The sequence below is a fragment of the Cyrtonyx montezumae genome, unplaced genomic scaffold (genome assembly GCF_038088225.1).
Source record: "Cyrtonyx montezumae isolate F1298 unplaced genomic scaffold, pur_monq_1.0 scaffold_24, whole genome shotgun sequence".
Lineage (NCBI taxonomy): Eukaryota > Metazoa > Chordata > Aves > Galliformes > Odontophoridae > Cyrtonyx > Cyrtonyx montezumae.
In genome coordinates, this window is record NW_027071981.1 from 9,069,930 (window position 1) to 9,096,112 (window position 26,183).

Sequence of the window (26,183 nt, forward strand, 5' to 3'; positions counted from 1 at the left end):
ATCATTTTCCTGGCCCTTCAATAAACTCTCTCCATTGTGTCTGCATCTCTCTTGTGCTGGGAAGCCCAGAACTGGACACCATTCCAGGTGCGGCAGTACTGATGCTAAACAGAGGAGAAGGATCATCTCCCTTGACCTGCTGTCAGTAATTTTGCTTAGTATGAACTAGGATGCTGTTATGATTCTTTGTGCTGGAGCACTGCTGGCTCGTTTTCAGCTTGGTTTTCTTCAAACTCAGAGTTCCTTTTCTGCAAAGCTGCTTTCCAGCTCCACCAAGCTGGTTATTTTTATTGTACAGTCTTACTCGGTTGGTCAAGTGTGACTTCCTGTCAGTGAAACCATGCTGACTACTCCTGATGATTTTCTATTTTCTTGTCCATCAGCTTGTTCCTGGAAGTAGTGTCCAGGATTAGCTGCCCCTTCACCTCCCTACAGTTTGAGGAGACCTGTCTGTAGTTCCTTAGGTCCTCCTTACCCATTCTAGGACATAGAAGTGATATTTGCTTTTCTTTTCTTCAAGTTGCCATGATTGATCAAGGTTTATAGGTCACCTTGCTATTGCATTGGCCAACTCCCTCAGCACTTGTGGGTGCCATCCCATCAGAAACTACGATCGTCCAGTTTGCCTTAGCATTCCGTGATGTGATCTTTTTCCATCAAGGGTGCATCTTCCTTGGTGCAACCTTTCTGCTTACTCTCTCAGACCTGGGCATCTTGAAGGCCTTTCTTTCTGGTAAAGTCTGAGGCAAAGAAGGCATTCACAGTGCTTCATCTTTTTCCCTGTCCTGTGTAACCACATGTACCATTTAAGTCTGATCTGCACAGCTGAGCTGTATAATGCAGTGACTGTCTTTGAACTATGCCAAGACACTTTCAGAGATTCAGTAATTGATTCCTTGAAGCCATTTCTTTCAGTCTAAGTCATGGTGGGACTTGTGACCTCTTCGAGATACTGTTTTGAGAAGCTCACTGATTTTCAGACTGGAATTCCCAGACCAGTGGTAGCAGCCACCCAAACTGAGACAGTCTGGAATCTGAGGACCATTTTCTGTCAAAGAAGATCTTTTCAATTCCTGTGCTGCTGCTTCTATTTTGACTTCTTACACTGTTTCTGGTTTGTTTGTTTATTTATTTGGAGGGGAGAGCAAAATCTAAAAATCTGGTTCAAGTCCACGGAAGGTCTCAGAGGAAGACTCTTGGAAAACATGCTTGTTCTAGAGACAAACATGAGATCATTTTAGTAGCAGAATCCTTTTGTGAGCCTACTGGAAACAGATGTTTTGCATGAGAACTCAATTTTTCTTGTTCTGAGCACGTTCGGACAAATTACCCTGCAAACTTTGTGTTGAGCTTTATTGAGAAATTGAACCCTGTTCAGAATCCAGACCAAATCTAACTGGATGTTTAGGAGCTGCAGAGGCTGGAAGTGTGTAAGCAGGGAATTGTATCCAGCAGAGCACTGTGACTTGGTGTTCTGAGAAGCTGCAGAGTGCTGCACTCTCTGTGAAAAGCTACGTTGACCTGGAACAGTAAATCAGTTTGCTTTTCTCTTTCTCTAATTAAGTGATGACATAAGATATTGACAGCAGAAAGAGGCTAATCTGCTTGAATAAAACCTGTTGGTAGAAGGGATGCTTTGGACCTCTGTTCATGTATAGGGGTCTTTATTTTTTTTTAACCCCTTCTGCATCTTAACAATCCCAAGGTTTTGGTTTCTCTATGCTTAACCCCACAAATGGCTCAGCACTGCAGTCATTTGCTCACTTCTTCCCCCCCTCCCTCCACCCCCATTCCCAGTGGGATGGGGGAAAGAACTGGGGAAGGAAAAAAGGAAGTAGAACTCATGAGTTGAAATGGAAACTACCTGCTAAGAGAAAAAGAAGAGGATAGTAATTGTGACAAATTATGTATATATACATATGTATATATAACAAGTGATGCACAAGGAATTGCTCACTGCTCCCTGACTGATGCCCAGCAGCCCCAAGTCATGGAAGAGAGCCAGGTGAACTCCATCCCCTTCAAACTCCTTCTGCTTGATGTCATATAGTGTGGAATATCCTCATGGCCAGTCCAAGTCAGCTGTCCTAATTCTGTTCCCTTCCAGCTCCTTGGGTCCTGTGCTTTGATTGGTCTTGGCTCTGTACAACGCTGCTTAGCAGGCATCTCTGAACATTGGTGTGTTATCAACGTTGTTTTTCTCCTACAACCAAAATGTAGCATCATACCAGACACTCTGAAGACAGCAATTCTGTCCCAAACAAAACAAGACTCTATAGAGTAGGAACAAAGGTAGAGGGCTGACTCAAAGTTTCAGGGAGTGAACTAAACTCATCAAATCCAGATGACCATGTTGGGACTTTGACATGTTTGCTTTCCAGCTGATTGGAAACACAGCTGCAAGAAGAATGTGCTTGGTTATCTTCCACCTGCCCACTTATGTAGGATGAGAAAGAATACTTATGCAAACTGGATGTTCATTTCTTGACAGCAGGTCTGAAAACTGAAAGTAGAATGGTTATTTAACGTGTTTAGAATTTTGGCAATCCCAGTCATGGTTTCTGAATGCTTGTCACTGCCAGTTTATGAAGCTTTACAGGTTTTTGGTGGTTTTTTTTTGGTGTGTGTGTGTGTGGTTTTTATTTCTTTCAATTCCTTGAAATGAAAAGATGCAACCGACAAATCTTCAGGACATGAGAGCATAACGTAGTCTATTTTCTATTTCACTCTCTCATTTAACAGCAGGATAAATACAAGCTTTTCAAGGCCTATCCTCTGCCATCAGGCCTCCGGGAAGAAGGAGGAAAAAAAACAGGGTGTGGGGGGAGGACACTGAGCATGGAAAATTCTGTGAAATTGCTTGTGGGTTTCCTTTTCATGTGAAATTTCCCTGAAATTTTCCCCATGACTCATATCCTTCATGATTCCTTTTAAGTCCATAGTTTGGGCTGATGTTAGACAAGTAGGTAGCTTTTTTTTCCTGCCCAGTATTACGTGGATTTTGCAAAGGTGGATATTTGGTGTTATTCTGCATCGTCTGAGTGATGAGGCATTGTAGGATAGTCTCCATAGGGACAGATGTTCACTTTTTTTTTTCTAACCTTTCCTTTCATCCTGAGGACAAAGATCGGAAGTAAGGGATTTATTTCAGAAGAAAAGTTACTAATTAGAGGTGTATTGTGTGAGAGAATAGCTGTGGGGAAGTGGGAGGCTTTATTTTAGCAGGTGTTTTTTGATGGTTGCAAAAGTCTGGTATTGGCAGAAGGTTAGTGTGTGTATTTGTTAACGATTTTGGGACTTGCAACTCAAGTTTTCAGTTGTGCTGATTGACATTTCTGTCAGGATACAGACTTCTCTAGAATTAATTCCCTGAATTGCCACCTGATGCCTTTTCCAAAGGGGAGGATGGCTGTCTTCTGGCTTGACCATTGCATGACTGATTTCTTTTTATGGGAGCAAGAGAAACGAATACACTCCTGTATGATAGATGTGAAAGACTGACAGAAGGCAATTACCATGCAGACCTTAAACTTCCCCCATCTCCTCCAGAGTTCAGCTATGCTGTATTATTTACAAAACCCTTTAGTGTTTTGAAAAAGTATGTGGTCTTCCTAATGAAACAAATGAAACGATTTAATTGTAAACGATTCATTTGTTGGAAAATGAGGCTTAAATGCTAGGAGTAAAATTCCGTGTGCAAATTAATTCAGTTCAGATTTACTTATGGGCTGCTAGCATCTTTGACTTTTATGAACACGTGCCAGTTTTTCTGTATCTAGCTGTTTGCTTTCTCTAAAGTTGTAAGTGACTGAATGAAAGACCAAGAAGGAGGAATGATGTGTACTCTTTCATTAGAAACATGCTTGTTTTGCTCATAAGCAGTGCAGGCCTACTAATACTGAGAGTTTCATGGGTGCATTCTTTCAGCCTCTGTGAGAAGTGGGCTCATTTCGTAGAGAAGTTATGCTGGCTTCTTAGTTTACTTGGATCAACTACTTCATCTGAGCCATGTTTGGGATTCTTGGAAAACAAGTTGTCTTAAGACCAAACTGAATACTGAAACTTAAAAAAAAAAAAAAAAAAAAAAAAAAAAAAAGCTAGATTGAAACAACAGCAATGTAGAATATAACTGGAGCAATTGTCTCTATGTTAACGTACAGCTATTATGTTGTAGGTAACTTTCCAGTCTTGGAGGAAGTGACAGTTTACTCAGCTGTGACAGTGCTTACTTAGTTTCCCTTTCAGAAATGGAGTTTTCCATGCAGGATTAAATAGATGTGCAACTGACCTTCAGTGTAAGCATGTTTGTGCATCTCACATATGAAGTGTAAGTGCTCAGCTTGTTTTAAACTTCAGATATTCTAGATATAAGATATTTAGCAGTTTATTCAACCAAGAAGGAACCCTGAGCAAAAACTTGTTACCGTGTTTGATTTTTACAATCCTCTTTTTGAACTATTGTTTCTGAATATAGAAATAATGGTAAGTAGTTGCTGGATGGCCAAGTTCTTGTAAGTTAGATATGTGCTTGGAAAGTCCCCAGATAAACTAGAAAAGTTCCCAGTTTGATTGCTGTTTACTCTTTTGATTCTCCAGTAATATGCCTGGAGACTGATGATCCTGTTTGTGAATTGGGGGACAATAATTCAGTGAAATTTGAAAAAAGAAAATTATTGAACTCCAAGTCTTACTGGACAGTGTTATCACTCTGGTACAGAGTGGTCTGTTCTTAAGGACTGGTGTCCTACTGCTGGCATGTTAAATACATAACAGCTGAGATACCCATGGCATTAGAAATAAATTACATTCTTAGGAGTACCGGGAGATAACAGGTTAACTGTTGTGTGCAGGGACTCTTGCTGTCCAACGTATGTTTTATAATCTGCAGGATGCTTTTCTCAGTTCACAGGTGTTGTTTTGTGAAGAGAGCTAGCTAAGAGAAGTCCTGGTGGTCATGGTGATGCTTGCCTGGTGTGCATCTGGATACAGTCCAAGGGTATCTAAGGTAGATTTTGAATACATGGGGTTATAAAAAAAAGAAAAAAGTTTGGTTGATCAAATTCAGCAGTGTTTGCAGTGTGCATCACTTAGCTGTTTATGATGTAGTATTACGCTTGTCCACTTTGTCTAAATGGATGCTGAATTTAATGCTTACTGCATAGCTTTCTTTATGGAAACAAAATAATTAAATTGAAATAAGGGTCAGTAGTGTAGTGGTGGGAGATGTTAGATTTCTGCATGCAGGTATTTTCAAGCAGGACAACTTTTTGGAAGATTATTCAAAGCCAGCTATTGTTGTCTACATGGACAAACCTAACGGCCTCCTCATAAGCACTTGATCAGAGGATAAAATATAGCCTGGATCTAAAAGTACGGTTTTTCAAAATGTTTTCTGGTGAAATTGACAGAAAAATGTTCTTTTGATTGTATAAGTCAACAGGAACAGACAGAAAGAAAACTGCGGGGGGGGGGGATAGCTTGCAAAAGCACTTTGTTTTTAAACAGGGTCTCTTTTTCATTCCTGAGGTCTGTTATTCTTCATGTGTTTAGTTGCCTCTTGTATGTAAAACAAAACAGCAGTTTTCATTGTCACTATTCATAGACAAATGTCTGTGGTCTTGATACAATTTCAGCCATGGTCCAAAAGCAACTTGAGAGAGTTAAGTGTTATTTTTCCTGACTGTTTGAAATAACAAGCTGTGTGGGGCAGCAAGAGTTACGTATTTTGTGGGAAAACCTTTATTTGTTACTGGGAGCTCTTTCAGGGCATCCTGTGCACTTTTCCTTTCTTCCCTTTTCTCAGAGAAAACCTAGCATTGTCCATTTGGAAGGATGTTGTGTCTCATGAAGGCATAAGGAGAGTCTCTGAGGCCAAGTATCCCTCTTCTGTTGTGATTGCCTGTTTTGCTCAGAAGTTTTTAATGTTAAACCCTTGTAGATCAGATGTCCATGCAAATAAGCTGTGTATGGATTTGGTGCTTTGCAGGCCGGGAAAGCAGAGATTTTTCTCAGATTAGATTACAGGAAGCAGCTCAATGAATTGAGAGATGTGGGATGGAAGAATGAGGGGAAAATAATTCCAGTTGCCCAACATAAGGTGCTAATGTAAATGCCCAAAATGAAATGAAAGAAATCCTTTGAATTGTGAGTAGGTTTGGCGAATTCAACATTGTATTAAGGTAGTTTTCAACCTGGACTTTAAGAATTTGGTAATGGTTGAAATGTGAGACAAGTTGGGTTTTTTTGTTTTTTTGTTTGTTTTTTGCTATGTGGTTTTCTTTAAATTTAATTTCTCTCAGATTTTTGGAGAAAACAAAAAAAACCAAGCAACATAACTGCTAGTCCAGAACCATGGCGATGCAGTTGTAATATATGTACAAGGAGATGAAAGTTAATTTAGAGGATGGTTCTTACATTTACTGCTTTTGACTTCTTAAGCAAAAACATTTGAAAGAACATGCTCCTTTACATAAGAATGCCTTGAGCTGGGAGCTGCCTGTGCTTTAATGCTTCGTCACAGCAATGGCAGTTTGCATGTGCTGCCAAGAGTCCATAACTTCTTCCTCTCGCACTCAGACTGTTCCAGTGAAATATCTTGAAGGTGAGAAAATGCATATTTAACAAGCTGTGTAATAGTCTCCTTGATGAGAGTACTTTTTGTGTGAACTTCTTACTCTGTTTCACCAAGGAAAATTGCTGATACTTCTATGAAGCAAAGCAGTGGTTTTTGGTGTTGTTTTTGAATAAAAAGAATAAAAAGGAGCGAAATGTTCTGATGTTCTCATCAATGTGACAAAATTAGTAATGAGATTTAATTGCTCTGGAATTCTTGACATCATATAGTCCAGTGACTGATTCCTGTTACTAGCATTGGAGGCATGTAGCTGAGAGAAACCTGAGAGCGGAACTCATTGATGCTTATAAATATCTACAGGTAGTGTTAGGGGGATAGGGCAGGCTCTTTTCAGCAGTGCCCAGTGACAGGACAAGGGGCACAGCACCAACTGGAAGAACTGAACTGTGAGGATGGTGGAACCCTGTAACAGGTTGCCCAGAGAGATTGTGTGTTCCCCTTCTCTCAGATACTCAAGCCCCATCTGGATGCTTTCCTGTACCACTTGCTGTAGGGAACTGCTGCTGGGGGGTTGGACTTGGTCTCCAGAGGTCCCTTCCAGCCTCTACAGTTCTGTGATTCTGTGGTTACTTCAGTATTATATTGGTTTGATCCTAGAAGATGTTTTAAAAGTTATTGTGAAAGCATTTTTATTTTATTTTTTACTGCAGTGGTTCAATAAAGCTGGAAAGGAAACACGTTGTTATACCTTGTATTTTCTGTTGGGAAAAAAAAGCTTCAATCTAAGAAATATTAACTGTTGAAAACTCAGTGCTCGGCAGGAATCCATGTTCCTGAAGTTGTTTTCAAAAGTTATCCTTCATGCACCGCTTGAAAATTTCTTAGAGCCAGCTTTACCCCTCTGTCACTGATGGGCAATGAAAAACTGAGGCTTGTATATGCCTGAGTCAATTTTATCTGGCTCTTTTTTAACTGTAGTCTTTGTTAGAAGGCGTGTTGTTTTGCCTTGCTTAGCTGTAATATAGTGCTTTCAAGTAGTTGTGAGCTTTCACTGTAACAGAGCATGATATGTTGTTCCCACTGTTGTGCTCGTGTGGTGCCTTCTGTCCTCTCTCTGACATGAGCATGATTTGAGCGTGAGAAGAAAGCTTTGAATATTAAGCAGATTTACATAGACTGTAAGAAACATCACTTTTAGTTTAAATCAAAGTTATTTATTTCACCCCACGTAACATCCTTGTCCTAAAGATGGAGATGTGTGGATTTCATGGATGTACCACTCAGTGGGTGAGGAATTGGCTGAACGACTGCAAAGAGTTGTGCTCAGTGGCTTAATGTCCAGTGATGTGTAGTATCCCTCAGGGGTTGCAACTGGAACCAGAACCATCTTTGGTGGTGACACAGACCAAGGGCTTGGGTACGTGTTCAGCAACTTTGTGGACGACACCAAGCCATGTGGACAAGCTGGAGGGAAGAGATACCATCCAGGGGGTGTGGATGGGCTTGAGAGGTGGGCCTGAGGTTCACCTAGGCCAAGTTCAAGGTGCTGCTCCAGGATCTCAGAAATGAATATAGGCTGGGTGATGAGTGAGTTGAGAGCAGCCCTGTGGAGAAGGACTTGGTGGTGGCTGGCAGTGGATGAAAAACTGAAGTGAGCTGAATATGGGTAAACCAGGGAGGGACTCTTGATCAGGGAGTATAGGAATAGGACAAAGGGAAATGGTTTGGGACATTTAGGTTAGGTGTTTTCTGGAGGGGCTTTGAGGTCCCTTCCAACCCAGACCATTCTGTGATTCTGTTTGTGTTAATCTGAGCATATAATCGATACTATAACAGCCAGGAGGCTTTCCTCACAGTTCTTTTGGTGATACAATAGTATAAATCACATTGAGCTTGTATTTCAACTATGGAAAATATATTTTTAGTCTAATCCTCTGTGCATTTCTGTGTAGAACTCCTAAGGCCATAAGCATATAAAGAACTGCCCTCATAGGAAGACAGCTCTCAGATAAATTAAGATCAAAATGCATACAAGAAATATTTGGTGTTAAGTCTGGAAGCACTCACAGAAGTCTCCAGAATGGGTATGTTCACATGTGAAAGTCAGGATTAGGAGTTTTCAACTTAACAATCACAGCTTGACTTTTCTAGAGGCTTCAGTCTGGAACTTCTGAGGGAGAAGACAGAACTTGGAAAGGCAAGATCCTTGTTTTGCTTGTTGCTGAATTTGAACGGTGTAGAAACACAGTTTGGGAAAAGAAGAGAGAGGATCTTATTTTAGTGCCATTGTGCAGAATGAGGTGTGAGTGGAGATAAATGGGTGTGAGTGTTTCTCAGCTGTTTCTTCACTCAGAAATTCAGAGGCTGTTAATTCCTCCCATGGGACTGGACAGCAGCATCCTGCCCTTCTTTGGTTTTATGCCCTGGGGAAAGAAACCAGAAGAAAAAGACCATGTACTCCTCTTAGTGAAGTTGTTACGTTTTAGTAAAGTGCTGAAACAATTTTACCAGCCGTTAAGGAAGGTCTTGAAACTGGATTTTCTTGAAACCACTTCCACCCTTTTGTTAGTGTTTATTTTGCTGACATAAACAAGTAGTTTTAACAAACCCCAGGTAGTACTGTGTATTACCAAGTTTCTGATTCCTGCATTGCATTATCTGCCATGCCTACACTTTTTTTGGTTATCAAACTGACTACTGGAGGGGTCATCGTTGGCAACAAAAATAATCCCAGAGCTGTACATTTCAGCAGAGAATAATGTAGCTGTCTGCTCCATGTTCATCTGAAAAAATGTCACTTAGCTCTGGGACATAAGAATATTTCACAGTCAATTCAGTTATTCTTATTTCTCTTGCTTCTTTGTTCTACTTTGTGGTTGTGCTTGTGATGTTTTTGCTTTACTTAGCAGCCCTTGCAGTGTGGACTAATTTCTGTATTGTTTCTCTTCAGGCCATAATATTTAAAAGGAAAATGTCTCCGTATGTAAAGATATACCATGCTTTGGTTATTTTGGGAGTAGCAAGAGTTTCAGCACTGTGCTTACCTTCATAACACACAGGGAGAAGCCTCAAAGTGATGAGGAAGAGAGGGAAATGGAACATCATTACTGTCTGTGTTTGACAAGTCCATAAATCCTACTTTCCCAAATGAAGCTATCACCTTTGTAGTGCGTGTTAGTGGCATTTCAAGTTACTACAGAGATTTGGGACTGCATTTGGGAATTCTTCTGCAAGTACGAGTAGAAAAATGTACATGTTTTTCCATGTATATCCTCATTAATGAGCTTACTTTACAGCTTCAAGATAAGCTCTTCTGAGTTTTGTTTCAGAGGTATTACTGTGCTAATTGGAAAGAGCAGATCCTTTCCAGGAATTCTGTGCTTTTGTGTAAACTTTTTAATGAAAGGTCAGGGCACTCGGTAAAAATCGAAGCACGTGTCAGATTGCGTTCCCACTTGGAAACCACTAAGGATTTCAGATTTTCTTGGAAGGGGAACTCTTCTGAAGAAAACAATGAATTGCTCAATCGTTAAGTGTAGGTACTATGCTCCAGGTACAGCTGATATTAGCCATACTCCACAATGACAAACTGCTGGGAGAAGATCCCTGGTTTAATTTCTGGTAGCATGATCTGCACTGCTAAATCTGGGTGGTATCTTCCTCCTTTCAATAGGGTTTGTCTAATACAACGATGGACTCATAACCTTCTTTATACTATCTATACCTTGCTGTATATCTATCACCTAGGTTTCACGGTGTAGGTCTGGGTATTTCCCGGCCATGTTAAAGCTGTATTCTGTTTTAACCATCCCAAATAGTTTTTTGCTTCAGCATTTGCTGCCTTTTTTTTTTTTTAAAGTTGTCCTTTTATTTTGTTCCCAATCACTTTGAAGCTTTTAAGGCACTTTCATAGCAACTTCAACAGCACTGAGACAGAGACTGGAAGTGGCTGGTTGTTCTGCAGCAGTGCCCAATGTGTGCATTGGGAGGCCCTTCAGCTCTTGTGAGGTTTTCCTTCTTTCCTCTCCCTTTTTTTTCCCCTTCTCATTAGTTCTTGTTAATTTGGAGACTTCCTTGGGTATAAAATGTAGTAGTCCCCAAGTAGCTATGATGGGTTATTACCCTGACTAGGTCACACGCTGTTTGGTGATTATTTCAGGGATACTTTAGCCTTGGATTGCTTAGCACCTGTGTGTCAGCCACGGCACGTATATCTAATGAATTTGCAACTGCCAAGTGAATTTGCAGCTGGCTTGAAACTCACTGTAACATTGACCTGGTCTTTGTAATGGGAAATACAATACCTATGAAAACCCTTTTGATTTATTTTTTTTTATGAGCTCTTTTCAGTTCTGGCAAACGTTATTAGAAGTAGAGATTCTTTTTCATTCTAGTTATTATTTCACATTAGGCTAAAAATCTTCGTCTTATACGTTGCTTTTTTCCATTTATCTTCTAGATGCGTAGTAAAATCCTGCGTAAGCACTAGCATTTAACTTCCCCAGTTGCTTCAGCATTGAATTCTGTGTTCAGCATCCTGTCCTGGTAATTTGTTATAGGCTAGAATGACCTTGCTAAGTGTTCATGCAAAACATCCTGTCCTTTGCATCTACTTGCAAACTACTTTTTACAAATAAGGACCAAATGTTAGCTCTGATCTTCCTGTGCTTTTGAGGGACCAAAGCCATTCAGCTTTAACAGGAAACATCAGTTGCTTTATTATGTTATATTGGTAAAACATTTTTTGAAGAAAAATGGGTGTATTTTATAGAATCAAATTCGGTAGCCTTGGAACCAGAAGCAAAGTATCTACATGGGCTAGAAATCCCTGCTGAGACATGGAGCTTTGTTAGCTCAAGTAGAGATCATCTAACTCAGCTGTGCATCTTCCAGGGCAAAGCTAGCATCTGTGCTAGCTGTATGAGGTTGAACCAGATGACTTCCAGAGGTCCCTTCCAAGCCCTGTTTGATTCTGTGTTCTCCAAAGAGCTCTGCAAAGCACAGCAGGACCTCACCTCCTGCTGTCAGGTCCTGAATCAGAAATAACAACAGCTAATAGTGGGGCAGCTTTTTGGCAATGTGTGTTTTTTAGTTACGCGTTTTTTGGATATTCCATCTTCACCAAAACACACTAGATGGATTTCATGTCCAAAAGTGGATCAAATGTAAATAAGCAGCTTCTGCTGCTTCTGGTGGGGATGAAATGGTAATTTTTCTGCAAAACTACTGCATTTTTCCTCTTGCTTTCAAGCCTGCCAGGTAACCGATCTGTTTTTTTCTGCTATGCTTACTTTGAAAAGCAGCCAACTTATAAGCAAACTTAACAGAAAATTGCAATTTACGTGGCTTTTAAAGTTATTAGAAACGTGTAATATTTGCTGATGCTTAAGTATGCTTCCAAGTGCTGTGAATTTTTGATACAAAGGTGGCACTGCTAAATTTTAAGCTCTCTGTTGCATGGAATTTTCCAGTTACGTGGCTAGAACATTATTAACATTGATTATGAATGTGTATTTTTGTTGATATTTGTCTTGGAAATATATTAAAGAAAAAAAATGAAAACAAGCCTGAGGCAGTAGCACAGACTGAAAGATTTGGCAGAGTTCTGTGTGATTGATAACAGCAATTTGTTATTAAAAAAAAAAAAAGAGGAGAAGGCATAAATCTGTCTGTAGGCACAGTTCTCCATTTCTTACATAAGGACTTAATGTTCTTAAAGGACTTAAAAGGTGTTTATTATCAGGATGGAGACCGACACGGGGAGATAGTGATAGGACAAAGGGGGAATGGCTTTAAACTAAAAGAGGGGAGATTCAGGTTAGATAGATTCAGGTTAGTCAGGAAGAAATTCTTCACTCAGGGAATGGTGAGGCCCTGGCGCTGCTGCCCAGAGCTGTGGGTGCCCCAGGCCAGGTTGGCTGGGCCCTGGGCAGCCTGAGCTGGTGGGGGACAGCCCTGTCCATGGCAGGGGTTGGGGCTGGGGGTCCCTTCCAACCCAAACCATCCTGCAGTTCTGCAATCATACTGTTTAGTTAGAATTCCTTAAAGGGTAGGGACATGAAGGTAAGTCTATGGCAGAGATGATTTATGGCTGAGTCTAGGTGTAGCTTCAGTGCTTTGGTGTTTGCCATTGGGATCGCTGGGGCTGGCCCTGCTGGAGTTTTGTAGCCTGTAAGGTGCTGCCAGGAAATGAAGTAGTTTGGCAGTTGAAGTAGGTGATGGCTCTCATAGCATAAATTATGCCAGTATACACCAGAATCAGATTCACCTCTTGCACATGTATTTCTAGCATACATTATAACTGGAAAAGCAGGAATTTCTTGAATTAATACATTCTGTTCTAAAACTGAAAATTTTTTAGAGAGGATAACTACAAAACAAAACTCTCACTGGAGCCTTCTCCAAGCCGGGTACCTTGCTGAAGGTTTGCCTTTACATCCCCCATTTGTTTTTAGATCAGAACTCTTCAGAGCAATGTGAATTTGTGGGAGTGTTTTGTCTTGCTGCTGCTGACCTGGTAATGGCTGGTAGTTTACAGTTTGTGAAACAGCTCTGTGGATTTTGTTCACTTACGTCTCCTGTTCTTCTGTGTTCTTAACCCAATGGGAATGTTCTGTCTTGAGTTAAGGATGTGTCCGTAGGGAGAAGGAAACGGTGGGTTACTGTTCTGTAAGTACGGTTCAAATTGGTGAACACAGCAAAGGTTTTAGAGGAACTTGCATGTTCATGGTGTGTGTTCAGGCTCTGTTGCAGCACATACAAATAACCCTGAAGTGCTTTCACTGTTCTCAGGGGGTAACATTGGTTCAGTTTCCCCCTGGCAGAATTTCAGATCCTCCATGGAGTGCACTGCCAGTTTTGTCTTAGACTCTCCTTTCTATCCCCCCAGCTGGGGATTTTATTGCTACTTCTGAAGTTAGGAATGCCCCTCCCTAAGAATAGCTGTGAACTCAATTGTTGAGATGCAATTACAGAGGGAAAATCATTTGATTTAATACTTTCTTTTGTAACATCTCCAATTACAAAGTGGAACATTTCTTTCAATGTTTTCTTGTGGATTTGGTATCTATCAAAATTAGCCAGCTTGGTTATTCAAACTTTGCTGGCTTCATGGTTGTCTAGAGCAACAGTAGAAATAGTACAGGTAATTAGAGTGAAAAATCATCAGACTGATTTGATGTCTGTTCCCTGACTGAATTATCTGCTTACAGCATCTAAGGACTGCACTGCAGAGAATTTCAGCCAGGGTTTTTTTTTTTTTTTTTTTTTTTTTTTTTTTTTTTTTTTTTTTTTTTTTTTTTGCATTTGGAAAGGCATGATTACTTGGAAGAGCAAATTAAATACTCTGTTACATCTTTTATTGAAGTGTAATAGTCAGATTAAGTCTGGGCAAATAAAAGAGATAATAAATGGTAAGGTGAACACCAGCAGTCATATTTTGTCGATAATATTTATGGAAATTACTGATGAATTATTGTACTTTTTATTTGTGCATGTTATTGTTGGAGAGAGTCAGGGATGTGGTTTGTAATTGTAATTATCTTTTATTGTCCTCTTCTATATCATTTTATAATGCATGTATTAAATCTCCTGAATGTTTTTTAAGGACGGGAACTGAGTAAAAGGGAAATACCTTTAACAGTCAAGTGCCTGTTCCCTTCCATATGGTGTTGATCTGTGCCATATGTGTATGTGCCTTAAAATACCAAAGTACACAAGAGAGACATGAGAAATAAAATGTAGCTTGTAAATGGATGTGTGGAAACTGATGGGGCTTCTTGCCTGTATCTTATGTACTACTAATTATGAATGTATATCTATCCAAATAATAATTCAGCTCCTTCCTTTGTAACTCGTGTTGTTTCTGAAGCTCTTTTAACTGCAGGACAAGTGAAAAGTTATGTGGTCAGAGATGGGGCGAGTTGTGGATCTGAAAAGTAAGACTGAGTCAGTGTACAACAGCTAACCGTAAGCAATTTTCTTTTTAAAATAGTGCTATACAGGAACTAATCTCTTGCTCCAAGTGCAAGAACTGGTGAAATTTTCCACTGAACTGCTATGAAAAAAAAAAGCCTATAAAATGCTGAAATAGAAAAGGCAATCTGTTTGTTGAGTATGGAGGCGTTCTGCTTGGACATGTTGTTTCCATTCCAGTTTCTCTGCCTACCTGGTGGTCTGTCCCTTGGCCCACCTGGGCAGGGGCTCCCAATACCCCTGTGTTGTTTGCCTTGCAAGCTGAGAAGAAGGGTTTTCTGTCTGCTTGCTCTCCTTTCCAGGCAGTTCTGTTTGTGTTCACTAGTTTAAGGATATGAACAAATTATGTCATTAAGAAGATCAATTCACTTCACCTAGGTGAAAGGTTTTAAAAATCTGTCTTCTGACTTGGGAGTATTTTTCAGAATACAAAATTGATTCAGGAGCTAGAATTTCCTGCTCACCTTTCTTTTTATTGCATGGAAGAAATGTGGAGGTCAGTTAAGTCAGTTTGTAGTTAGCTGCTAGCTTTCTTTGTGAAACCATTGGAGAAAGGCTGTATGAGATTCTGCTCAATTTTAGTTGAAAGTCATGTTTACCTTTTCCCACTGGTAATTGACTGAAAAAAATTAAACTGAATGCCTAGTGTTCCTCATTCAGCTTGTAATGACTACTGAACAAGCAATTTTATTGCCCATGGCTATTGAATGGGAACACACCAAGCAGAAACCATGCAGCATTGTTTTAATTGCCACTTATTTTAGTGATGTAATAAACCCTGATTTGTTGACCGCATAATACTAAGCACTTGAAGATTGCTGTAGTTATCAGGCAGCTGGCACTGTCAGGTAGTACTATATAATATTGTGTAAGGAGATGGTAGTGAGGTGGGGGGTCAGCCTCTTCTCCCCCTAGCAGGGATAGGATGAGAGGGAACAGACTTATGTTGTGCTGGGGAGATTCAGGTTGAACATTAGGAAAAACACTGAAGGAGCATTGATCCAGTGGCACAGGCTGCCCAGGGAGCTGGAGGAGTCACTGCTCCTGGAGGTGTTCTGGAGCTGTGGAGATGTGGCACTGAGGGACAATGTAAGGTTGTGGTGGGGATGGGTTGGGGTTGTACTTAGTGATCTTAGTGGTCTTTTCCAGCCTTAATGACTCTATGATTCTAATTCAGTACTGTAGACTAAATCTTTTTTTTTTTTATTGAATTTGGAAGACAACTAAACTGTACAAGAACTTCAAATTATCTTGAAACTGTTCAGGAAATGTGAAGCGTGTGGTGAGTCTCCACTACTGTAAAACTTCAAGCTTTAATTTTAGAGGAATCTACTTGTTTCTAACCAGATATACCTGTGTGCATCTTTTGTACACTTCCAAGCCATAGGAAGAGTTGAGAAGAAAAACTGAATTTGCTGTAGAGATAAAGCTTTTCACAGATCCTGTTTAAGGCCTTTTGGAAACATCATAACAAGCCATGGTTTGTGTCTCTTTCCTACTGTATCTTGGATAAAATCATAAAGATGATAAATAAATCGAGCCAAAATACGACCACAGGAAGATGCCTCTGCTTTATGTTACTATGCAAAAACTGCATAGAATAGTGAAATAATTTCAAGAAAATATTGCAATGAAGATGGAGTTGACAGAAATGCAACTGCTTTGGAAAATAATTTATCCCATCCTAGCCAAGAATTTTTAAAATTAACTGAAATGTAAAACAAAAATTGTATTTTAAGAATTACTGTTTCCTGTTACCTGGAGACAGAGCGTGTTTTCCTTCTGCTATGGCAACAAGAACACGCAAAGAGTCGTATCTCGATAACTTGGAGTTCTGCCACAAAGCAGATGAAGAGCCACAAACTCAGTATGTGGATGCTGTCTTTCTGTTTGCAGCTCTGAGCCTGAGTCTTAAAATAGTTTTGACCGTCTCCCCACAGCTCTGACACACACAGCGAACAGAGAGCGGCTTTAAAATGCACAAAAGCCTTTATGTATCCCAAATCCAGCATTAATTACTGCTATAGGAGGAGAGAGTTGTCAACAGCAAAAAAGAAGTACTTTTGTACTTTGAAAATGCTTGGTTTCTGTTGCTCAGACTTTCCATCTAATCATTTGATTCAGTTCTTGGGTATCTCATCTCTGGAATGAATCAGCTCTGGGTTTTCTCTGTTTTGAAATTTTCACTTTTGTATTAGGCCATTTGTACAGGTTCTCATTAGGTCTCATTTCCAGTTTGGTTGCTTTTTCAATCATGTTTTGAAAGTCCTGGTGTATATTTTTTCACTTTTCATTACATATGCTATGCTAGCATATACATATGCTAGATTTAGGGTGGATGTACAAGAACACTCCGGTTCCAAGCTGGGTCTGAGATAGTAGTATGATGACCCTGAACCTCTGTTGGTGCAATCCCAACCACAAATGGATTAAGAGAAGCCCTCAGGACACAGATTTGGGGGTGCTGGCTGATGGAGTACTCAACTTGAGCTGGTGATGTGCACTTGCAGCCCAGGCCAACTGTGTTCTTGGTGACCGTGAGAAGAATGAGTGACCAGCGGGTCAAGGGAGGTGATTCTGCTCTTGTGAGACCCCACGTGGAGACCTGGAGCATTGTGTCTGTTTCTGGGGCCCACAGCAAAAGAAGGGCACGGAGCTGTTGGAGTGGGTCCAGTGAAGGGCCACAAAGATGATCGTTCGAGGGGAGGTGTCCCTTCCTATAGCAGGGGACTGAAACCATATCGTCTTAAAGGTCCCTTCCAACCCAAACCATTCTGTGATAATGCAGACACTTCCCTGCTGAAAATGTCAGAGCCAGTCAGGATCTTCATCCTCTTCACTCCCTGCTGTAAACATATGCAGAGGAACTTGCAATGAAAAGAAATGGAGATGTTTCTCAGCTGACAAGTGTAGTCAGGTGCATTTTTAATCCTGTAACCTGTTGTCCAGGCTGTAACTCCCATCATGCGTACCCACAAACAAAAGCAATGAGTTGAGAGTGTTAACACTGTCATCTGGTTACTAAAATGGTCTTGCAGACTGCATTCAGGAGGCCAGCTGGATGGTTATGCTTTGCTGTTCTTCACCTTAGCACAGGCTTCTTGCTTTGCAGTTCTGCTTGAATTCTTTAGGAGCTGTTTTTCTGTTTTTGTACATGTTTGCATGGCATGTGCTTTACTGTGGAGGAAGTTATTCAATGGCAAAATCTATCCATTATTCTAGATAAATGCATGCGTGCAAGTGGGAAGGTATTATGTTTTATTTACATACGTAATGAACAAAGTATGGTATGCATCACACTTTCAAAATATACCTGCTAGAGATAAATGACATAAAAACACACAGTATCTTCTCTTTTAGCTCTAGGTGTCCCTGTTCATTGCAGGGGAGTTGGGCTAGATGATACTTAAAGGTTCCTTCCAACTCAATGAATCTATGATTTCTATGATCTTCTGTGGCTGAACACTGCTGTGCTTATTCCTAGACCAGTGGGATGCAGTAGAACGTATGTTTATACACTGTTGTAATGAACAAAACGTTGCTGGAGTGCAGGTTAAAGAAGAGATAAACTTCAGAACTTCCCCAAGCCTTTACCATAGCTCACATACTTCAATCTTGAAAAAAAAAAAGAAAAAAAAAAGAAAGGTATGTTTACAAGACAGTCTTTTATATAAAATACAGAAAGGATTGTTCTTAAATATTTGGCTCTGTGCTATCATTTGAGGGAAGGACTAATGTAAACTGAAGAGCTCAGCCTTACAAGCAAGTGACCTAGATTGCTTTTGCAAAAAGTTTAGGAGAATGGCAGAGCAGTGTCTTCTCTTAGGAAAGCTGTGGGTGCCTGGGTGCCAGCAGTGTCCTGGGGCTGGGCTGCCAGGCACAGAGATGTGTGTGTGCCTGCTGTGCTGAGCAGAGGCTCTGAGCAGCCTCCAGGAGAACCACTGCAGCTGGCTGAAGCTGACCAAGTCCTGTGCTTGTTCTGCTTGTGGGTTGGAAAGCCATTTCCCGTTGTTTTGCTGTGCTTGCTCCTCAAAAAGTGCGTGCTCCTGATTAGCTCAGTGGCACTGAATTTTAATGCTATCTAGTCCCTTTTGCGGGTCTCAAATCTTGATGTGTTAGGAAGAGCATTTCTAGTCCTGCTGTAATTATTGCTTTCCTTTACCTTCTGCTATTTCTTTTATTCTCTGGGTTTCTTTTGCCCTCAGCTGCATTTATTTCAGTCATCCCCCACACAGGGTTGCTGTACCACGTCCAGGAACACGTGTGGAGCAATGGGTGCAGTGCTCGTTGATGTGTTAGAACAGATCCTACATAGTGTGTGCAGATGTGACCAGCTGGTTCTTCATGCCTCGCTTTATGCAAGAAAGAGAGGACTGTGCACTCCAGAATGTAAACAGTGTGTAGTTTTTTTTTTTTTAAACAAACTCAAATTCTACTCATTTAAAAATTCTTCTGATACAGCTTTGGGTAGTTAATGTTTAGTGTTACTCCTCTTGCCATGCTGCAGGAACCGGGCTTAGCACAACTCGGTTTCTTTCTTACGCTGACCGATTTGTGTGGCCTCTGCTCTCAACCTTCCTCCAAAATGCAGATGATGCTGTTTAAATAGAAGATTATCCCCAAATGCTGTTAGTATTTTTGTGAGTTATCAATGTCCAGTAGAAGCAGCAGCTTTCTGTTGGGTTGTGATTTTTGACTTTGGACTACTTTGCTGTGGAAACGATATTGCTATGGACGTGGCACAAAACACACTTGAGATAAATCATGTATGTGCAAGTACACAAGTCTTAATGGATTACTTTTCCATTGCTGACTTTCAATTAAGAACACCAGCTTCCTGTTTTTCTTCTTCTGAAGTCCTGTCCATCTGAGCTCTTTCCATTTCTAAAATAGTCTGTCAAAACAAGAATTCAGTGAAGTGACTGGAAAGTGACTTCTACTTAACCTTTCATTTTAAACAATTGGCTGAGCCAGAAATAGTTGAAAACAGTCTATATTTAGGCCCTAATTTAAAGAACTGATATTTCCACATTTGCTTTGTCATAATTGGTAGTAGTTGCTAAATTATGAAAGCTCCCAGCTATTACAACTGCTTGGAGGGTTGCTGCATGCTCTGCCATAATGCATTCAGAAGCTCTCTGCATTGTACATCTATTATAAGGCAGTCTAGCTGATAGCATAGGCACTGAACTATTTCAGGTCTCAATGGCTGTCTCAAGCAAAGGCTGTTGGCTTTTTGGAAAACAACTGAGAAGGACAATTGAAGTACAGCAGACTTCAAAAAGTCACAAATTCACTGAGAGTGAGCTGGGAGATTGCACATGCTGCTTGCCTGCTCTGTTGTGATGGAAAGTGTCGTTCAGAATGACTGATCAGACATACAGGGCTTGGGGAGTTTCTGAAGGAGGTCAGATGTTGACCCTGCTTAGGCAGTAAGGCAAACTTTTGTAATTGTGGGCTTAGCAAGAAGAAACAAAACAGAAGTAAAAAAGCAAAGTTCCTTATCTTCAGAAGATGCTAATAGATGTACTTTACTAATGTCAAATATCTCATTGTATAGTATAGATCCCAATACCAACCAGCATCTTTGCTGGTGATGGGACGGTGGGGCTGGGTGCACTCTCAGCAAGGTGGCTGACAGCACCAACCTTTGTGATGTAGTCAACGCAATGGAGAGGAGGGATGCCATCCAGAGAGGGATGTGGCTGAGCTGGAGAGGTGGGCTCCTATTAGCTTCATGGAGTTCAACTAGACCAAGTGCAAGGTGCTGCACCTAGGTCGGGGCAGTCTGGATGGAGAACAAATTGAGAACATCTCTGAGGAGATTGTGTTGGATAATGTTTGTTGTTTGAACATGAGCTGGCAGTGTGTACTTGCAGCTCAGAAAGCCAACTGTATCCTGGGCTGCGTCAAAAGAAACGTGGCAGGGAAGAAAGGCTGAGGCAGCTGGGCTTGTTCTACCTGGAGAAGTCTCTGGGGAGCTCTCATTGCGGCTTTGTAGTACTTGAGGGGAACTTTGGAGCAGGAGGAGGACTGACTTTTTATGTGCTCTGGTAGTGATAGGATAAGAGAGAATGGCTTTAAGCTAAAAAGAGAGATTTAGATGACGTTAGATGGAAATCATTAGAGGGTGGTGGTTGCCCAGAGAGCTGTGGGTGTCCCATCCCTGGAGGTGCCCACGATCAGGCTGGGGCCCTGGTGGGGGTGCTTGAGCTGATGGGGGCAGCCCTGCACAGGGCAGGAGTAGGGGCTCGGTGGACTTGAAGGGATTCTTCCAACCTAAACTGTTCTATGGTAAGAGATCTTCTATGCCTTTGCATGTTAAAAATAGCCTTCTTATGCGTGTTGTAGTAAGTGGTGGTAATTATGTTGTAGCTGGTACTTTTTTGACCCCTCTCTTAGGTGCATCTTACAGATTACTGTGTTTCTGTAGTTGTTCTCTTAAAGCTACTTGTGAGGCAGAACATCTTGTTTGCTTTTAATGTCATTTTGTGTTGTCAGCTATTAAAAGGAGGAGGAGTACTCGCTCAAACTGAACCTATGGGTCTGAAGAGTTATATTTTCTCTCTAACACCGTGTCGACTTTCTTTTTCAGAGCCATGGTGTCATGGAAAGGGATATATTTCGTAGTTGCACTGTTTTTGGGAAGCTTTTTTGGAAGCATTTTCATGCTCGGTCCTTTTCTACCTTTGATGTTTATCTCCCTGGCCTGGTATCGCTGGATCACCGACCGCGTTGTAGCCACGTGGCTCACACTTCCAGTGGTAAGTGCCAGTATCAATCAAGTTCTGGGCAACTGTTCATTTTGCTTACTAGCACTTTTTAAAAAATAATATGTATTTTTTAAAACAGACCATAACTTTCTTAACACTCTATGAAAGGTAAGACTTTAGCTTAGTGAATGCTGGCTGTGTTCCTGCCTACAGACCCTCTCTTCTACAGTACAGGTAAATTACCACTATATGTTGGTTGTACTTTTGAAAAGGCCTTTTCATGTTATCTCTATTCATCATCAAATGCTGATCTGAGAAGGCTGAGCGAAGCACTAATAAGCTAAAGGTTGTTTTAAATTGCAGAGATTCCTAAATGACTCTTACAAACTTCTGCTTCCAACTGTGCTCCCACTATCTAATTACAGAAATTATTTACTGTCTGGTACACTACTGCTGACCTTCACTGTTCTCTTACTTAATCCTTGAAGAATTTAGTTCATCTGGTTGTATTAGAGATGAACTGTCAGGTCAGAAAGAAGAAATTCCCCTAGAAATGAAGTTGTCCTCACATTGCATCAACTTTGTACCTAGAGGTCTCATCTTTCAACTGCTGTGGAAAGGTGATATGAGAAGGGTCTCTCTCTTCATCTGTTCTCTAAAAATCAAGGGACTTTGTTCCACTCTGCCTTTTAAGATCTGTGTTCCTCAAGTAAAATACTATACTGATGCTCAGAAATACATTTGTTGTGACGTAAAAGAATGATCACATTGCTCAGGCTGGAAAAGACCTTCAACATCATCAAGTCCAAACACATCCTAACCATACTACCCTAACTCTGACAACCCACTGCTGAATCACATCTCCAAGCACCACATGCACGTGGATTGAATGGTTTATCTTTATTATATATCAGATTTTGTGTTCTTTTTTTGTTCTGTGTGTTTTGAAGGGCTGTGAGCTGCTGCTTCTTTTGCCCTTTTTCTCCTTTACTAAATGCAATGAAATTAGGAGGGAAGCAACAGTCATCAGTGAAGAGAATATATGGACTGTTATTTCTCGCTGAGATTAAGCATAGCTGAGTACTGATAGTGTCACAAGCTTGATCCTTGCTGGAAAGCTGTTTTTTTTTAATTAGTAAACAAATTTGTTTACCAGTGATAGCACGTGTGAATAAATGAAGTGATGTAACTGAAATTAATTTACATTGATGATAGACTGTTGCTTTTCTCCTGGTAGTAATTAATAATAAAATAAGATGTGTTATTTGTAGGCTTTGCTGGAGATGGTGTTTGGTGCCAAGGTGGTTGTCACTGGTGATGGATTTATTCCTGGAGAAAGAAGTGTCATTATCATGAACCATCGCACGCGAATGGACTGGATGTTCCTGTGGAACTGCCTGCTGCGATACAGCTACCTCAGACTTGAAAAAATCTGTCTCAAATCCAGTCTCAAAAGCATTCCAGGATTTGGTAGGTCACTAAACCCTTTAATTGGAAGGGAAGATCAGTTCAGAAATTCTTCTGCACACCATTGTTTATGCCCAAGTTTAAATTCTATTTCAGTATTAAAAATAAATAAATCTTCTTTGAAATATGTATGGTATATTAAATCCTAAGTCTCCCTGGGGAGACCTGGACTGCATGCATAAGCATTTATTTGTAAAAATGTTGCTACTTAATGAAAGTAAATTTCAAACTTCCAGTTGTAAATTTCATAATTATGAAAAAGGTTTATAATTCTTTTCAAGGTCTTTTTCAACACTTTGGCTTTGGTGATATATCACCTCGTACTGCACATGCTCTCACTGGTCTTCTTTCTTCATTATTAGTTTATACTGTCGAGAAGATCAGAAAAAATAGAAAGAAAGGAAAAGCCCTATGTGCAACTGCAAAATTGATGCTACATGTCAATGGATGTAATTTTAAAATGAACTTGGTTTCCCAAAATATTCTGTGCAGGGCATTAAATAATCACTATTTATAGTAACATAGGATGAGAACAGATCTGAGTTGCACATACTCAGAGAAACTGTTTTAGATATGCCAAAAATTGCTGCCCGAATGATTTCTGAATAAATCGACAGACTTATCTGGAATAAAAGCATCTCTATGCATTTTATTCATCTCCTAGATTTATTTGCTGTTTTATACCAAACCAGCTCGGGCAGGGTATGCGTCAACTTTATGATGTTGAAAGAGTACTCTTATTTATGGTTCCCTTTTGTCAGGCCATTTATCTCAACAGATAATTCTGGCAGGATTTCAGGAGGAGGAAGTCTCATACTGTTGTGCAGATACTACATTCGCTTGCTGGGTATTTAGTCCTAAGTAAGAGCTGCTACTTAGTAATCTACATTATGGTCAGTTTTACTTGACAAAAGACATCTCTAGCATTACAGGAAATGAGAAAATATGTATTTAGATAAATGTTTTTATAACGCAGTGGAGATGTTTTGATGTCTTGGATTCGGCTGCATACGCAACTTTTAAAAGCAATGTTGGAAGGTGGAATCCAGGGTAATTGCAAGTCTGATAGATTAATCTCTTCAAAAGTATGTTTTTCTATTTTTATTTTTATTTTTTTTGTAACTAGGCATGTGTGTGCCTGCTTAGTATTAGAATGCCTTTAGTAAAATTGGAAGGTCAGCTCAAGATTCTGAGATGTTATGTATGCCTGGCAAAATTTGACTTCTGAGAGTGTGTTGAGTTGCTTAGAAGCTGATTTTTTTTTTTTCAATCCTCAGTGTTTAAACTTAGCATATCTGAGAGATGTGATGAATGAGCTCTGGCAAATACGGCTGTGGCAGATCAATGTTACCTGCTCACAGAAACATCTTGGTTCAAAGTCTGACTTGGGTGCTTAAGCCACCAGTGGTGTTCTGGGTTCATACTCCACACGGTTAATTGCGATGCTTAAAGTGGTACAAACAGATATTTACTGCTGTTGTTCTTGTTGCACAGTGGTGGTTTCTGGCATTAGAGTGGGTGCCTGGATCTGTAGTATTATGAACTGCTAATTACATGCCAAATCCCTAAATATCCTCCACAGTGTATTGGCTTTCAGTACTTTTGATTGCAGTATTGAGTATTTTAGCTTAATTTGTAGTAAACTATTAATCTCATTTGTCACAGGAAGAAATTCAGCTTAACTACATCCTTAACTCAACCCATAGCTTGATAGTCTATGTCATGAATGATAAGCATCTATTCAACTGCAGTATGTCTAAAAGGAATCCTTAGAAATTCAAGTCTCCCTGTTCAGTCAGCCTGTATTTTAGGTTGCAGATTCTTGCAAAACTGAAGTATTTGCAATAGAGGACAGCTGGAAGATGAGACTCTTGGATTAAATTAAGTTTGACAAAAGAAGATTTCATCGTGAAATAATGTTTGGGGTGAACATTGATGCAGAAAATGGTGACCATAAAGAACAGCCCTGATTCTAATCAGTTTCTCCCACTTACCTCTAATGGCAGTGCTGTGTTATGTCATAGACCTTTAGTAGGCATTAGTCAACTGTTGTTGCTTGTTGAAGTGTGTTCTGTGGTTTTTATATAAATCTTATAAAATGAGCAAAACGTTTAAGGCCAGAACATAGCTTGGAAATCAAGTGGACAGTTTAAGTTCTCTGTAGATAGGATTCATATGTTAGGTATTAATCATCAAGGTATGTATAAGATTATGCTGCTCCAAGTGGTGTGTACAGTAGGTAGAGCAAGGCTGTGAATGGAGATAGATCCAGAGTCCTTGTCACCTTCTTTGTAGGTGAAAAGTGTAAAGGAATCATATTTAATAAGTCTATATTGCAAGTAGGCAATTATTTCCAGTTAGTTATAATTAAAATCAGAAGAGAGTATTTCAAGGAGAAGCACTGAGTCACTTATCTAGTTGTTAAGTTATTAATTCTTTGCATTCCAATGTATTCAAAAACTTTAACTTGATTAAATGTAAGCCTTAAATAAAGAGACCCAACAGAAAAACAGATGGTCCTTTCTTCCTGGAACCATAGCTTTGGCTTGATAAATCGTGTGCAGTAAAGTTTTGGAAAAGTGGTATTAAATTTCAGAAACATTCTTGCAGCATTTCAGTACAACTTGCCCAGGCTGGAGTCTCAGGAGAGCGCTGCTCTGCTCTTAGCTATTACTGCAGTTTCTCATATGACATCATCAGCAATTACTGACATACTCTGCTGTGGCAGTTTTCAAGGAGAATTTCTAATGGCATTGTCAGTTTCCTGCACTGCTGAAGAGATAAGACTTTTCTATAATAATAGATACATACAATTTATATTTTCCATTAAAAAAAGGAATAGCAGAGGAAGTGATAGAGACTGTGGTGCTGTTGTGTTCAGCATATGCTATGGAGTACATAATGTCCAGGTAGGTACCAAGGAGCATACACAGGAATACCAGATGACCAGATAATGACTAAATGACAAGTTAGCTGCATCCTTTCATATTTTCTTAATAGTTTCATTTGTAGAAGTTCTGTTTTTATATGAATCAGTAATATTTCAAAGGAACTAGAGACATATTTCAGTGGCTGGCAATTTTAGATGTCCTCACTATTTTAACTAGGTTTTGGTGGGCTTGCAGTAATACATCGATTTCAGTGCCCAAATGTGCCTCAGTGTTTGTCCAACAAAACTCATTAGTTTTTTCATTTAATTTGATCACTCTCAGATAAATTGGTGGAGGGCAGCTAGAGGTAACATAATTATTCATGGCTGCTGTGAGATAATGCTCATCCTGGTTTTGCTTAACTCAGTGGAAAAGATAACATAGTACCTGAGTGTACAAATGTAAAGTATGAAGGTACTTTAAGACCTTGAAGTCTTACCATTATGAAACATGTTTGCTGAGACTGCTAAGCCAGCAAGCTAAACCTGGAGTTTGTAGGGGCAGAAAAGGACAAGGTGATAAAGG

At 40.1% G+C, this 26,183-nt stretch overlaps 1 protein-coding gene across 2 annotated transcripts in view; it reads left to right on the forward strand.

Moving 5' to 3' along the window:
• The window catches only part of LCLAT1 (lysocardiolipin acyltransferase 1), a 103,683-nt gene that overhangs the window by 17,359 nt on the left and 60,141 nt on the right, over positions 1–26,183 (forward strand). Inside the window, exons 1-3 of one of the 2 annotated variants that reach the window (XM_065739630.1) lie at positions 18,849–18,937; positions 21,144–21,312; positions 22,533–22,731. In XM_065739630.1, the coding sequence (XP_065595702.1) occupies positions 21,148–21,312; positions 22,533–22,731 (364 nt within the window). In that variant the 5' untranslated portion in view covers positions 18,849–18,937; positions 21,144–21,147. Of the gene's footprint in view, positions 1–18,848; positions 18,938–21,143; positions 21,313–22,532; positions 22,732–26,183 lie in introns of those variants that run through there. The other variant, XM_065739629.1, reaches the window with a different exon arrangement.